This window comes from Neodiprion lecontei, chromosome 7 (assembly GCF_021901455.1).
Source record: "Neodiprion lecontei isolate iyNeoLeco1 chromosome 7, iyNeoLeco1.1, whole genome shotgun sequence".
Taxonomy (NCBI): Eukaryota; Metazoa; Arthropoda; class Insecta; order Hymenoptera; family Diprionidae; genus Neodiprion; species Neodiprion lecontei.
In genome coordinates, this window is record NC_060266.1 from 18,924,477 (window position 1) to 18,941,628 (window position 17,152).

The window sequence follows — 17,152 nt, forward strand, 5'->3', positions numbered from 1 at the left end:
ACACAGGCCGGATTCTATCCTTCCGGGTTTCACCCGTAAATTTAACATCAATTCTAAATTCCCCCCCCCCCCCCCCCCCCTCGCCCCCCTTTCTCTTCCCTCGACCTAAATCTGTCCCTCGCGATGTAGTCTCGGAAATAATTTGTATGAATTTTCAATTTCTCTTCGTCAAGAGTTGTTGTCAATTTCTAGTCAAATTACGCTGAGCTTTGAATTTTATGAATATTTTCTAATTCTTACTCGCACAATTACGAGTTCGAAAATTTGAGTGGGCCAATTTTCGAAAATGTTTCTGGTCAAAATTCAATAATTGACTCTTGTCCGAATTTATGAATTTACGTAAAAAATGCGAATTGAACGCGATGAAAGTAGTGGTGGTTTTATTTTTGTATTTGAATTTAGATTTTTAATATTTGCGCTGTTTTCAGATCACTGATTACAAAATTTATTTGGTGAATATACGGTTAAATATGTCCGATTCAATTTACAGGCGAACATTAAAAATGTTTTCTTCCACTTAATAATTTACCGTTAAAGTTTGTAGACATCGACTATGCACTTTGATAATCATTGATTTTACTTTTGAAATTAGTTATATTCAGTTTCAAATTGTAAATTAATTTCCGTCCTCATTTTATTTTCTCCGTTTTGCCCGAACGATTACAAAGATTAAACATGGCCACTTTCATTCCAATTTTGGTGTTCATTCTGTTGCTACAGAACGATCATGAACAAAAACTGGTATCTATTATTTACTTCGAACAAAAGCTCTGCACAAATTTAAGATTCGAATTTGAATTTTCATTTTGTAATGACCGATTTTCTTTTTGAATTCGTTTTCAAAATTCTTCGAAAGTACGTTCGATTCGATCAAATTCTCGTTTGGTATGTGATCGAGAGTAGATTCAAATATTATGATTTAAAAAAAACCGACCCATCGGTAAGAGTCTACTTATTAAAGAGCAAATATCAGATAATCGTATGGTAACAATCGTCCAGGTCGTACTTGGTCGGTAAAGCAGATTGAATTACAATAGCTATTACATATCTACTATTTATTTGTAATTTTAATCAAGGCCTTACCGATTCCGCGTCATTCAACAATCAACGATCGTTCAGGTCGTACTCGGTCGGTAAGGCAGATTGAATTAGAATCGCCGTTACAAATCTATTATCGATTTTTAGTTTTAATCAAGGCCTTACCGATTCCGAGTCATTCAACACATAAACAATGGTTCAGGTCGTACTCGGTCGGTAAGGCAGATTGAATTAGAATCGCCATTACACATCTACTATCGATTTTTGGTTTTAATCAAGGCCTTACCGATTCCGAGTCATTCAACATATATACAATGGTTCAGGTCGTACTCGGTCGGTAAAGAAGATTGAATTAGAATCTTTTTAACACATCCACTATCGATTGTTTATTTTAATCAAGGTTTTACCGATTCCGAGTCATTCAACACATAAACAATGGTTTAGGTCGTACTCGGTCGGTAAAGAAGATTGAATTGGAATCTTTTTAACACATCTACTATCGATTGTTTATTTTAATCAAGGTCTTACCGATTCCGATTATCTGCGGGAATCAAATCAGATATTTGGACAAGTGTCGCCTGCGTTGCGTTGCAGTTGGAAATTCCCATAATACTACAGCAGCGGCTGGTTTTCGGATTTCCCGCGCTTGTTTCACGAACGAAACGGCGATTTGTTAATTAAGCGAAACCACTCGCGGCTCGATGTCAATTCTAAAGAGAGATGGAACGGTCCTATTACCTAATGTACGTGGAGTGGCCAGTCGTGTACGTCGGGTTCGGTTCACGTGGGAGTTTATCCTGTGACCCCCGGGGAGTAAGCTAATTTTATTTTATTTTTCCCACTTTTTCTTCCTCGTTACTTTCTTTCTATTCTTTTTCCCCTTTGCCCGACGCGCCTGCAGGTATACGAAAAAACTTTGACTCGATATCCGTTTAACTGAGTTTCTGTTTTTTTTCTTCTTCTTCTATTGTGGCGCTTTTGTAACTAGAACGTAAACGAAAAAAATTTTGTTTATTCTACGAAAGGTGAATTTATCTCAATAAGAGATTTTGAAGTAAATAATGCTCACTGGAATTTAAATAATTGCAAGTCAAAAAAAACGATCAGAATTTTCTCCCTTATACAAGTTTTTTTTTTTTTTTTTCAAATGCGGGTTCGACATCGGATTGATATCTGAACTTGAATGATTTTACGAAAAGCAACAGTCAGTTGGATGAAAAATGGTAATTTGTACATTTCCGATTTGGTGTAATCTCATTTCTTTTCATCGATACGGAAATTGATTTCAAGTCATTTATAAGTTCAAGGATTTAATGCTTTCTTGCATTCCTGCAGTGTTCAATTTTTCCAAAACTTGATCACGTTTCCAATACTACTAAACTCAATTGTAGTTTCCTTTAGATAAAAAGTGTGTAGCTCCGTTTAATTTTTCTTACTCAATGAAAGATACATATACACTGAATTAAAAGTGTTGAATCAATAATGAAATTCAATAATCCACTTGCTTGTTCCAAATAATCGCTCTGTGATAATTTTTTTCTGCCTGTCACAGATAACAGGAATTGTAAAAAAATTTAACAAGGATTTCAAGTATCATAAAATCGTTTATGTATATAAATAGTATGTTGCATAGAAGAGTTTCTCAAATTGTAACAAGACGCTATGATCTTATTAAAAAATGTTTATCGCGTAAAATGATTACGAATATCTAGATATCGAGAAAAATATTTCTCAGAATAATTAGCTGATTTACTGGTCACAGTATTTAATCAAACTGAAAACAGCCTTTGATATAAATTTAAATAAAACGAAATCGAGGAACTTGTGGAATCACTGGGGCAAGCAAAACCTTTGACTTTGCCGAAAGAAGCGAAGCGTGATCTTCTCATGTTTTATTTGCCCATGACTTTCAAAGATAGAAAAATCGGACGGCGTGTGTATCTGAAAGCTATCGGATCATTATACATGATCGGTATGAGAGAGCTGGCAAAAAGAGAGAAACATATGTGTGTATACTGCATCGAGACGAAAAGAGTGAGAGAGCGAGAAGAGCGGCGAAGGGGGGAAGAATTCGCAGCGGAGAACTAATCTCGAGATTTCATCCCGGTCCTCGAACTCGCGGAGATGCCCGATTTCTTTAATTCTGTTCTCGTTCATCACGAGCCTCGCCCCCTCATCAATTAGCGTAAATCTATTCGTACCTAGTCGAAAGAGGGGCTTGAAACTTCGATAAAGGTCATCTCGTCCCATCCTTCGATTCGCGTTTTGCAGGCAACTTCAGAGCAAGTCCAGACGAGGACGGCGGCTCCGTGTAGCTACACATAATAAGCACCGAGAGGACGAAACTTGCTCTCAATTTCTCAAGAATAAAGTTTTCCCCGAAGCAGCTCGACGAGGACGCGGCTCCTGAATGACAACTTCATAATCTTAAGTGGCCCACCAAAAGTGGAATATTTAATTAAAGCGTTAATTCTCTAAAGCGTATTTGGTACACGGTGCCTGCCTACTTGCCTCGGGATCGCGTTTTCAAAACGGCTGAGTGCCGGAAGCTGAATCCGGCCGTGGTGGAAATATTTTAACGATCATTGCTACGCGACTAAAAAAAAAAATATACAGATAGACCTTATATTTTATACCCTAGAAAACTTTGGGGCAAAAAAAGATACACAGCTAGTATAACCCACGTTAAAAAATTAATCTAATGATAGTTATGACTGCTAATTAACATAAAATAAAATCAAAAAGTTAAAAGCAAATATAAGCAAAATAGTAATTAGTTATATGTAACAGAGAGAGAAAGAGAGGGAGAAGGAGATTGAGAGGAAACGCAGAAAAAATACACAAGTTGTAAGAATCCAATTAGTTCCAATTAGTGTAGGCCTACGTATTTGAGACATCGTTCGACTGTTTCTTCCGTCCGCACGTGTCTTACTACAAAATAAAGCAGCGCGTCGCGTTTCACCGCTAGATGGCGTCGCGTTCGCTACCTCTCTCGCAAGCAGAGTAACTCCCCAAATAAATGATTCGTTCATTTTCGTTAACTTTATTGAGTGAAAGAATAGTAACTTTCAAAAAGTTTACATGTATATTCTTTGGGTTTCACAAGACTTGAAAGGTATTTATATATTAGATTGAAATTTGCTGAATCTAAATTGCGCCGCTCATGTTATTTGATCAACGAACAAGTTACGTTTATGGTTAATAAGCAAGTGCGCGGTTTTTAGTTTTCATCTGAAAGTTTTGCAGTAAATTTTGCGAATTCGATCTGGTAAATTCTGCAAAATATTGGATACGCGTGTCGCTAGTTCGATCGATGTTAGACAAGTTGTTACGGTCTGGATGAAGAAGTCCGAAGATGCGGAGCAAGAAATGTTCTCAGGGTCCCTCGATGCTTAAAGCTACGAGTTGCAGGCTGAGGGAGGTACGTATTCTCGGCATGAATTAATAGCCGCGAAATAAAAGGATAAAAGCATATAAGGCACGTATAACGATGATAATAACGGGAATAGTGAAAATGGTCGTAACGGTAAGAGTGGAGGGCGCATATAACGCGGTCGGTCGTCTCCAGTTTGTTATATTGCAGCAAGAAATAAAATACGGGATCGAAATCCCTCGGCTACCGACTCCCGGGGCTCCGGATTCCCGCCGTTAAAATAAAATGCCTATTTTTTCTTATTTTTTGTTATTGTATTTTAGCTACATTTATCAAAACGGTATAGGCGGACTCGGCGGTGCGGTCTGGTTTCTCTTATTGCCAGCCACACGCTCCGCTGGCTTTAAGGATGGCGGAAAAGAGAGTAAGAGAAAGAGAGAGGGGGGTGAAAAAAAAAAATTTATCAAACGTTGTTTATTTTCTACCTCCATACGTCATGCGTATACCTTATACAAATACATTACAAATTTTCACATTATACATTACATTATTACATTATTTTACATACATTATTCAATGTCTCAAAAGGTTTCACTGCGAAAATTCACTTCAGGGGGTACGTGATAATAAATGGTCACTTCTAAAATTATTCGAAACACTGCAATCCTGTATATATCCTCAAATTTTACGACACTAGGAATTATTAACTCTCTTTACACGTTAATAAATAACTCGCAGTTGTGATCTCGGAAAGTCGTCTTGGATGAAATTCCGTGAAACGTACGCTACGAAGCTTCCATAAAATCTTATTAAAAGTTATAAAACCCTGGTATGAAATCTCGTGAAGTTTCTCGAAACTGCATCAAATTCGACGTACATTCATTGAGGCTCCAATAAATCTGTCTGATCTTTCGAAAATAACTTCGATCTTGTCAAATTTTCGGGAAGCCTGTGCAAGCGTTTTGACATTTAGCGGAATTCGCGATCTATCGTAAAAATTTTCTGCAACTTGAAAAATTAGACGAAGACTTAATTAAAAAAATGTTATCAATAAAGTGAAAGTTTTGTGAAATCTTTGAAAATGCCTTTCCACGTTAGACCGACTAATCCGCACATGAATATTGAAAAAAAAAAAAAAAATACACATGACGAGAAAATTCGTACTTTGTAACCAAAACGGTGTCACAGTTTTATGATGTACTGAACACCTTAGTGCGCATGCGCCGAGTTGTTCGTTTTTTTTTTTGACAAGCTGGCCAACTCTGTCTCTGATTTGGCTCCGGCGTGAACTGTCAATAAGCGTCATCGTTCCGAAGTTATGTTCACTCGAATGCAGACTCTTCACGTTTCGGTCATGTAAAATTTTCAATGCGACAAAACCTCGCAACGTTTATGAATTTCGATAGTTAACGTTTGGTCGCTGCTGAGTTGGTCAATCTGACAAGCAGACGAAAGACTTGATGCGAATCATCTGAATCTACCAATGAAATCACGTGATTTTGCGCATGCGTGTTTATTAATCACTGAATTTCAATACGCCAAAAGTTTTCTGCTTCATAGTTTAGTGTGTGAAAGCGAACGCGATTCGTTTATAGTATTTGTGACGAGGTTAGTTTGTCTATTCGGTCTAGTCACACCCTTCGCAAGGATTTTTGGGTGATTTGAAATTCTCGATATCATGCTGAAAACATTAAATTCGAGTGTTGATACACTCTGGTAATACAGGTCAACAAAAAAAAAAAAAATTTCTTGCGGATCCAGTGAGATGAATATATTTCGGTTCCATGCATCGAATGATAACCAAAATCTTTATCAATTACTTTTAAAGTTTTTCTTTGTCTTTTTCACGTCGATAAATAAGTCTTCAAGCTTTTGGTTGATAGCTAATACGGATGCCTATTCGGAAGAAAAAGGAAAACGTTTTCACCCAGATACGATGGACTTTATCGTTGTTAACGTTATTAGGGGCAGTATAATGAGAGCATGATGGGAGATTACGTTTGGGGTTTGATACAAGAAAGTTCATACGAAAATAGAAGAAGTACAAAAAATATTCATTGTTAGACTTTTTCTATCAATTCATTTTCATTTGTAGCTATTATTATTAGTTATTATTTTTGAATAAAAGTGATTTAAATGTAAAGCTGAAGTTTGTTCAGTTGTTATTTACGATAAATGTTTGAGAAAATAGGTAACTCTTCTTAAAATCCGAAACATCCTTCGTGTTTCTACAAAAACAAACTTTACCTAATCGAACGATCTTTTCATTTATTAGTTACGTCAAAGTAACAAAAATTTGACATCTAGAACCCAGACTAAAAATTAGTGTTGACCGGTGTAAATATTAAAAAATCCTACGTTTTTGAATTTATTTTCGATGGTACATCACTTCCTGTGACACGGGGTGCGTGGCTAAAGCGAATAAAAAACAGTGCATCACGATGAACACGATGAGATTAAAAGGTGATCTGAGTGCGAGCCAGTAATCGGTGAAAAAGCGTTTGCGCGGTGTTGATCAGTGTACTAAGCTTATCATACGCTTTTCTGTATACAAGGTCGTGAAATGGGTGAAATTCAACATGTATTCAACACGTCGGCCCCATAGAAACTATTGAAGCTCCCTCGAGCTGCTACCTGGCTTTGATGTTGATTTCGAATTTTGGTCTATAGAACTCGTGACCTCGGTTTAAGCTCACATACTCGTCCGTTAACCCGGACGACGTGGCACGTGGAACCTTTGCTTGTAGGTGCTTTTCCTCTGATCAGATTTAGCGGTACGTGATCCCGGGGCTTCCACGTTAAACAAACCACCAAATCGTTGACCGACATCGTTTCACGGTGCTTTCGAACACTTTTTTTCCCCTCTGTCTCACTGCGCGGTTAGTTGATCCTTGAGAACATCTCTGATACAGCCTCGGAGAAAAATGTTTCCGTGAATGACGCAACTCCGTGTAATACCATACCAAGTAGTACATTGGTAATTGAATCAGTACATGCATTCAGGTCTGATGCTTGTCCATATCAGATCAGATCTGATTAGATGTCGTCAATTTCAATTACACCAAATGATGGGTCCAAATACATATGATTATGTAGTCATTCGTGCGAATTTGAATAATTTAAATATACCTACCCAAGTGTTGAACTCTGTTCTCTTTCATTCAACAAATCTGACATTATATTTGATCAAATACGGTTTTATAAAATCAGATTCACATCATATTTGGTCAGATCTAATTACATGTCCTCGGAATTAGCTCTTTATTATACGATTGGACCTGACAAGGTACTCCAGTTCGATCTCTTCGTTTTGAATTCTTTTGTAATATGTTATAGTAGACTAAAAACTAAGCGACACTTTTTTTTTCTATCCGCCATTAAACACTTTAAGCGGGTGAAACCACCCTCGAAAAGTAAGGCATGCCAAGGGACGATTTGACGGTTTCACCCACAAGAACATAATGTTTTCTAACCAATCCAGCTAGAAAAGTTTCCTCTCAAGGAGTAATGAAAAATGTAATTTTCTCAACTAAGAAAAATAAATAAAAAACAAACTGCCAAATTACCTCTTGGCATGCCTTACTTTGGAGAGTGGTTTCACCCCTTTAACACGTTGGATGGAAGATAAAAAAAGAAATACGTGTCGCTTAGTCTTTAGTGTACTATAACGTATTACAAAAGAAATCAAATCGGAGAGATCGACCTGGGATGCCTTCCTTATGAGATAACTACTGACCACATTTACTGATACGTGATTTGATTTGCTTTCATATCGAATAGATCTTATTCGTCGATGGTATAATCAGATATCGTACTACATCCGATCACGTATCATATGTACCTACTCTAAAGTTGAGTAACACGTAAATGGATGTGAAATCAGCAATGACGAGACCCATCCTGATCTGATTTTACTCTGTAATCACATCCATCTTCCGAAGTTTACGATTTCGGAACTCGGACCGTTTTTTTGTCCATCGATCTGATTGAAAACAGATAAGTGGACTTTGGATCTCGCAACTTTACTAATGTTTTCGGGAAAAGCGTTCCCTCTGAATGGGTAATCGACTAAAGTCGAGTGTCAAGTCCGGGCGTGAGTTAAGTGACCGTTCTGAATGGGTCTTGACAACGTGTTTAATCATTCTCTGGTTCTCCTTGTTGTAACAGCAGGTTACGGATCTGGTCAAGGCATCGAAGTGTCAACAGTCGGGTCCTACTCGGGTTCTACTCAGCACAACATCAGTGGATGGCCGTACTTTGAGTACAACGTGCCCCGAAACGTTACTGCGGCTGTTGGCCAGACGGCGTTTCTTCACTGCAGAGTTGAGCAGCTGGGCGACAAGGCGGTGAGTTGGGTATTCTCGGCAATATCACAGTTTCTCTCACCATCTTGTCTCTGGTCTCTGTGTATTCACCCACATTCCTTCGGCCGGCTGGCCTATCTGTCTCACCATCTCTGGACTATCTGTCATCTGTGTATGTCCTCTGCGGTTTAAGCTTTTCTTGCTCGTCTAGCTCCCGGTCCTCGTAAACCGATAACTAGCCTATCAACTTGGCGTACTCCGTTCGTCGCAGTTCGCACTTAAGGTAAGTGTACCAGGTATCGATACGTTTAGAACCAATTATTGACCCTTTCGTTTTCAAAAATTATATTTTCACGGCTCAAATTTTTAATTTCTCCATTACTAGAACCAATTGCTAGAGGGTTCGACAGTGCAAATTTATTTTTTGGTCATTTTAGAACTAAGGATCAAACAGATACAAATGGAATTGGTCAAGGATTGGGGCAGAGTTAAACTGGTACACTTACCTTACAAAGAATCCAATAGATCCTTGGCCTCAAGTGGCGGAGGGCAACCTTTCGCAACTCTCAACCTTCCTCGTGGGCTTGAGGCAGTGCCCTTCTGTACATTCTTAAGGTATTTGCGCAGTAACTTCGGGAATGTTTAATTCCCATGAGTTTCAGTTGTATAATTTTTTGAATAATTTTAAACAGTTCTATAAAGTTTGAAAACGATTTCCCCGTTTAGTTACTGAGTTTTTTGATTTCAAAGTTGAGCTGTTTTATATTGCGTAGATAAGGATTGGGATAAAAATTGAGAGTTTCGAGGTGGTTGTTTCAGAATAAAATATTTGGACGTGAAAAAAAAATTATTGAATAAAGTAAAATGGATATTTAGGAATAATATATCAAAGTTTGGCGAATTTTGTCAGTCGTTTATTAATTCAAAACATAATCTAAAAAAAATTCGATTGTCATTTTGGTTAGGTTGTACATTTGGCAACGTCGCAGGTATGCACATTATGCGAGGTATTCAAAATATTTGTTTTATACTGTTCAGACATGGTATTATTAAAACACTTTAGTTACTTCTTTTTTTTTTTTTTTGTTTTGCGAAATATGGCCGTGTTTGAGCCTTAAGAACTAATTCCTTTCAATATTACTATCCAATCGTAACAAATTTTATCTGGTAGTCCCAAATCTTGTGAAGTACCTGATAAATGCATGAAATTCCGTGCAACCTTGGTTTTTTTTTTTTTTATAGGTTTTACCGAATGCTGTTCTATAAATAGTTTTGATGTTTCATCAAGTTCGTGAATTCTTAAAAAATGATTCACGAATCGGAGTCTCATGAAATCTTCAAACCCCGAAACTTTTAAGGTTTCCACAGTTCTGTAATCAAATGCCTATGGAATCTTATCGAATTTCATCGAGTCGACTCAAATCTGACGTAGTACAGGATAATTTCACGAAATCACGGGTCCGCATGTATTATGATTTTTTTTAATGATTCTTGTAGGTTCTTCTCAAGTGATTCACGCAATTCCACAAAGTTTTTGATACTTTACGGTGTCTTACATATAAGCTTCTTATGAAATTTGGAAGAGTGTTTAAATCATTGTGGGATATTTTCAAATTCGTAAAATTATACAAAACCTTGTGCATAGCAGGAGAAAATCCTGTGAATTTATTCAATATGGATCAGATCGCGATAATTTCCCGAGACATCGTATTGTTTTGGTCAATTTTGATCAGTGATTTTGTCCTTTTAACCGCAACACTGTTAATTGAATAAATCAGAAGACAATTCCCGATCCGCACTGTACTGAAAATTCTACACCTAAGATGACAAAAGTCTTTGATTAAACAAATTCGTAATAAATTTGGCCAACTTCCGACCGACCGTTTAACTTCGTCTGGTAAATTGAGCCAGGGGAAAAGTTTACCGGACAAACATCCGTTTCGTAAAGCGCGAAAATAAACCTTAAACGCTCGATAAGTCTTTTCCCGGGAAAAAAAACACGTCATCGTCTTTAGTATATAACACGTACAAGGGTTGATTAATTTCCCTCTCGGAAACGGTACGGGTAAACGGTTCATTCAAATTTCGAACGGTGAACAAGCCGTGGCGGAGGGGCGGGGGGAGGGGGGGGGAGAAACGGTCGGTAATACCCACTAGGATGAATGCTGCAGCTTGATGGCGAGAGGCCTGAGTGGATGAAAAAAATAGCCTGTAGCCAGTCAGCTTTTGACGAGCTTTTCGAGGGTTCGTCCCGGCCTCTTTAATGGCAGAATGAATGGGCGATAGTTAATTCTCGTCAAAGACTCTGCAGAAGCGTTGCAGGATTTGGTTAGCGACTATTCTCACCGGCTCCGAACCAGCGCCCCATTTGGCCAGGGGTTGCCGGGAGTAAATGGGACGGGATACGGCGGGGGGAGGGGGGGGGGGGGGCGAGTTTTGGGTGAGGAATATCTCAATGGAGAGATAGAATTATGGAGAGGGGAGGGCCGCGTTTGGCATGAACGCTAAAAATCCGAACCGCGCACTGTTAACAAAATTTGCCAACAACGGTCGACAATTAAGCTCGTGAAGCTCGAGAACCCGACTTGGGTCAGTTTTGTATGTGGGGCATTCCAAGACAAATTAGCGGACCACGTACCTCGTCCTCTTCGATCCGATCGTTTTTTTTTTGTATTACGTTCTTACCGATCCAAAAAAATGGTCCCGGGATTTTTTTTTGGTTTCTTTTTTTTTTCGCATTTTATTCGCCGCCGGTGAAATTTATGCATAATTGCAAAATCAATCACGAAAACGACGTTTTTAAAGATCGTAAAAAAATTCACAACGATGCTGTGATTCAAAATGCGACCTTTTGAGCACCGTACGATAATGGGGTCTCAAATATTTACTTTTTTTTTTTTTTACAAGTTTTTAGTTTTTCCATGTCGGTATTGTTTTTTATATACCTCGATCTGAATAGATTGCAAAGTCACACTATCGCTATGATTTCGTGATCTGTTTGGATCGGGGAATAGAAGAGAAAAAAAAAAAAAAAATGTCGATTCCGACGCGGAAAAAGTAAAAACTTGCTGAAAAAAAAAAAAAAAAACATAGGAAAATATTGAGATCCCATTATCGCGTGGTGATTGAAAATCACATTTCAAATTGTAGATTCTGCGTGAATTTTTTCAGATTTAAAGAAAATGTCATTTTCGGAATTGGTTTTTCAATTTGTTTTCAAATTTAACCGGTGGCTAAAAAAATGGAAAAAAATTCCGACACCTTCTTGGGTCGGTGTAAAGAAATTATGGAAGTATAGATATCTAATGCGAAAAATTCTCATCTTTCCGAGAAAGTTATTTATTTCTGGATAACTACTCGAAATCAATCTCAAAAACATCTGTTTCGGCAAAAAAAAAACTTGTTTTCATGCGTTACGAAAGTTTATCTTACTTTCGAGTTTTTCATGTGAAAGCTGAGATTTTTTCAGTGAGTAAGTCAAGTTTTAAAGGCTTTTTAATGATATACTAACTTTTTGGAACTCAACGGAATATTTTCACTTCGTTGGATCATGGATGGTTAGATTATACGTATTACGTATACTTTGAACAATTCTCTGCCTCTCTCTGTTTGAACGAGATATATACACCGCACAAAGGGACTTAATTAGTCGCTGTTAGGCAGTTTTGTGAAAAAATTTGAAACATTCCCGTTCCACCTGAAATTATACAGAAACTGGTTTTAATGAGGATGAACGGGGACGTCCAATAGTAAAATACAGGGTCGAAAATTCGTTGAAATGAAAACATGACGGAAAAAAGGTTTGAAAAACGAAATTGAGGCTAATCGGGTTAAATTTAATTTACAAAGTATGATACCTGTGGTTGCGTAAAAAGTTTTTACCCAGTCATTTTTCACTTCGATTATCCGAATTTTTTTTTTTTTAAACAAAAGATCTGACACCGCTCGTTTGCAACCAATCAAAAATAGTTCATTTTAATAATTAATGAATTTCCTACAAATCCTGTCCGACGATTCGTTCGTAAGTTAAATTTACTCTCGTTTATCGTAATCGTACTAGCAGGATGGATTTTTTGGTAAAAAGCAAAAAAAAAAAAGAAAAATATAAGTAGAATAATGTCCTTCGGTGTTTTAGTATTTTTTTTTTCCCGTATCGTGGGGACTTTTTTAGTTTCACGTAACTAGACTAGTTTGACTAAAACTTTTGAACCTTCCTGCGTCACGTTTTTGTTTTTACTTTACCGTGTACGTCCCAGCCAGTTGTGAATAGAATTCCCGTCGTTCGGTTCCTCGGAAGAGGAAGAAGATGAATAAATAAATAAAAATTTGGAATACGGGTCGTCTCGGGCCTTTCCATGAAATCAAATACAAAGTTCCGCTCTTTTTTCATCCCACGCACAAACTGCGAGCTTCGCTGTACGCTTCTTGGACCCGAACCCTCCGCCGTACCCAATTACTGAATTGAGGAACCTGAAAATAACGTCTCGGGGGCTGCTACACGTGGCATTTCCAGGGGACGAACATTAGGCTTCCAGAATCGATCATAGGAATTCTTCCAAATAATTCCAGCCTTCGTTATTTCTTCACGAGTCAGCCAGACGAACGGCAAGTATTCGCTCAAATATTCACTTTGTGCTTGGATTTTTACCGTTTATAGAAGATAGGAAATTATTGTTTATTGCACAACCACTAGAACTACATACAATAGTACACGGTACAAAATATATATCCTGACAAAGGTGCCGTGAGAAAAGTACCCGCATTCAGGAGTGGACTCGAAAACTAGCTTGTCACTAAAATTTACCCGACTAATAACAAATATCAGGGAAAAAAATTATACACCGTATGAATTGATTCAAAACTTCTGTTCAAGCATAGATTTTTGTTTCTTTTTTTTTTTTTTTTTGTTCTATATTTGTAACCTAACTAAAGCTAAAGACAAATTCACAATTCACGATAATATTTTCCAAATTTTTATCCTTTAGCGAATAACAAATATCAGGAGAAAAAAAAAAACGATATACAATATCAATTGATTCAAAACTTGTGTTCAAAAAATGTTTTTTGTTCCTTTTTTTTTCTTTATCTTTAACCTAACTAAAGCTAAAGACAAATTCACAATTCACGATAATATTATTCAAATTCTTATCGTTTAGCGAATAACAAATATCAGGAGAAAAAAAAACGATATACAATATCAATTGATTCAAAACTTCTGTTCTAACAATGTTTTTTGTTCTTTTTTTTTTATTTGTTCTTTATTTCTGGTAACTTTTTTTTTTTCACACCATATCCAGTTCGGTAATGCATGAAATTGAGTATCACTATGTTACTAAAAATTTTTGGCCCGTGGTTCGATAAATAATTAAAAATATTCCGGCTTTTTTGCGGGTACTTTGAACTTGAATCTATTAGAAAAAATGTGGTATTTTCTTTTTTATCGTTTCACACTCGGAAACAAATCGAGAAAAATTATTACCGAAGGGACTTGGTGAGTTTATTGAAATCGATGAATTTAGAAGAGTTTTAATTCGACATTGTTTTCCGAAAATTAAAGTGCATATTAGCTCAACTAAGCCTGGCGAATAAATCTTTGCAAATATCTTCGTGACTTTGTTCTTGACGGAATTTCGAATTACTTTAGCAGTAGAATGTTTCGTATTAATTATTATGATCAATGAGAAAAACGATGCAGGAGCGGGAAAGAAAACACTGAGAAAAGGTTTTAGTTCCGGTTACCGCTCATTCTTTGACTATTTTCATTTTTTACCGCAATCGAAATTTTTCTAGTTAGTATATAACATTTGAAATTTTTCTCAGTGAGCGAATAACAACTAGATAAATATCGATAGAAATAATACCAGGCTCAGTCCGAGGCAGAGGTACGGGTGTAGAAAAAAAGTTGAAGCGGTTGCTGCAAGAATTTAGGATCGAAGAAAAATTCCGAGTGGCATGCTGTAGTTGACGTCGATGTCTTGCCCGGGTTGCAGAAGACGAGGAGCGATCCGGAAAACTTTGGCAAACCTTCGAGGGGATTTATTTAAGACTACTTGGAGGAGGGAGACCAGGGCAGGCAGAAGGAGCGGATGAAGAAGAAAAACGAGCGAGCGGTAGTCGAGGGAACGTCTTCAGAGGGTACCAATACGTGAAATACGTACCGTGGGAAGTTTCAGGCTACTTTTTTTCCCCCCATTCTTTTTACCCTCTCATCTGCTCTTTGTTTTTCGAAACTTTGCTGAAAAAGCTCAAGCGATTTTCGGGCGCAAAACACCTTCGCTTTCGCTACTGCGGCAAAGACGATTGAAAATTTTCAAGTTCGCGGAGGATTGCGGTTGAAAAGTGACGGTTTGCGTTGATCCTTTTTTTATTTATTCATTTATTTAAAAGTAAACAGGGTGAAAGATATCATACCACGTGTGTAAGCATTAGCTGGAACAGGCGTTTGGTACAATTTACAATGAAATAATTATTCATACAACCGAACAATCCAATTTACATTCTCGTTACGTAATCTCTTTTATGAGATAGTCGTTCATTCGCATAGATAAATTTTTAGTTCCGGTTACCGTTCAATCATTAACTATTTTCATTTTCACCACAAGCGAAAGCTTAGACTTCGATGCTTCGATTGAAATTATTTGAAAAAAAAATTCGTAATCTAGTAGATTCGTTCGATTTCACTCTCTGAATTTGTAGAAGAAAGTCTTCCGAATAAAATGAGCCATTGCAGAGTGAAATTGACCGAATGTACTGAATTTTTTTTAAAAACAAGCCAGACATTGCAATTCTAATCTTTTTTTGCAACATTGATTTGGAATGTCTTAGAAACTCAGTCGGGTTTTACACTTTTTTTTCTGCTTGCAGTTTGATTTTGTATTCTGCTAATTCAGAATGATCGTCTCAGATTACCATAAAAACAGTTTTGCCATTTTTTGTGATAAAAAAAAAAAATATCTACGTAAAATTAATTCTTTGAATCAAAAAAACTAAGACAAATTAGCAAAAAAGTAGCTTACAGTATGTCCGAAAAGAATTCTTTGAATATTCTCTCCAATATATTACAGTAAATTTCTTATACAGTAGATTAATAAAAAAATTTTATTCATCATCGGTTGGCACTGAACGCGCTTATTTCTGTTTCTCAGTTCTCCGATTTCGATTGAACTTTAATGTTGTATTCCGGGGGTCGAAAAAGTAACCCGTGGATTATGTCAGTTTTTTTTTTTTTTCACCTCTGGTTAAAAACTTGTCTTACATTCGCAATAATTTATATTCCAACATCCGTCAGTCCTGCGAAAAAATAATTAATAGCAAAAATTCTTCACGACGATGTGAAACGGACAGAAATATTTTTTTCGCCGATCTTTTAGCGACTTTCTGAATTTTTTTTTTTTGCAAAAACAGTACAAGATCACGTTTTTAATAGTTTTGACCACCTTCAATTTTTATACGTAAAAGTTTTTATACTTTTTATGTACAAGTGTATAAACGTAGAAACGTGTATACGTGTAACGTATAGATGTACACAAATTAGGTGCAACTTAGTTCCCCTGTTTATTTTCATTTGCGATACCGTAGAAAATATCCCCCCGATCCCACGGCGACAAGAATATGAAAAAATATCACGATAAAAATCTTTCTTCTCACCCGTTGAAAGAGATCTTATGGCGTACAATGCGTCACCCCGAGGGTGATTTCAACGGTGAATGGGATTTTTGGATCTTGAACGTGGATTATGTGTATTATACCTAACCGTCGCACATCTCTTTTCAGCCAACTCCTTTCTACACCTACCTATACCCAGAGATACGCGTTTGGTTTTATCACCGCGTGGTGAAAAAAAAAAAAAAACAAAAAAAAATATACGGTGATAAAAATCAATGAAAAACAGAACGATTCGGACAAAGAATATTGCGTTTTTTCTCTTCAGACACCGAGGAGAACACGGATTAACAAATAAATATGTATGGCATCGATGCGTCGAAAGATTCAGATTTGGAGAGAGAATTTTTGGAAATTTTTTGAGAGTTTAAAAAACAAAAGAAACGCCAATTTTCAGATGGGTGCGAATAATAACAAAATCTTACGGTTGTAGGAAGATGCGTGAAAAAGTTCAGGAGTGTTTTTTTTTTGAGATCGGAGAATCGTATAAAAAATCCTGAAGATAATCAAAAATGGCTAGGAAAAATCATTGGTCGAGTTGACACGGAATGCCCTGTACGTATTTCACGTTCTAGGATAAAATCCATAAGCGCAATAAATATATCGCGTTGTCGAAAGATTTTTTCAATTATTTCAAATCGCCTGACAGTTGTGGTTGTAAAATGATTTTAAATCGAAAATATGTAAATGAATTTAAATGATAATTTGTTTTTCATATCAAATCCAGGGAATGTATATTTTTCTTTCTCTTATACTATCTGATTCAGGACAAGTG

The 17,152-nt window shown here is 36.8% G+C and overlaps 1 protein-coding gene across 2 annotated transcripts in view; it reads left to right on the forward strand.

Moving 5' to 3' along the window:
* The window catches only part of LOC107222368 (zwei Ig domain protein zig-8), a 379,382-nt gene that overhangs the window by 91,654 nt on the left and 270,576 nt on the right, over window positions 1-17,152 (forward strand). The window contains exon 3 of one of the 2 annotated variants that reach the window (XM_046745262.1): window positions 8,579-8,757. In XM_046745262.1, the coding sequence (XP_046601218.1) occupies window positions 8,579-8,757 (179 nt within the window). The remainder of the gene's footprint in view (window positions 1-8,578; window positions 8,758-17,152) is intronic. The other variant, XM_046745263.1, reaches the window with a different exon arrangement.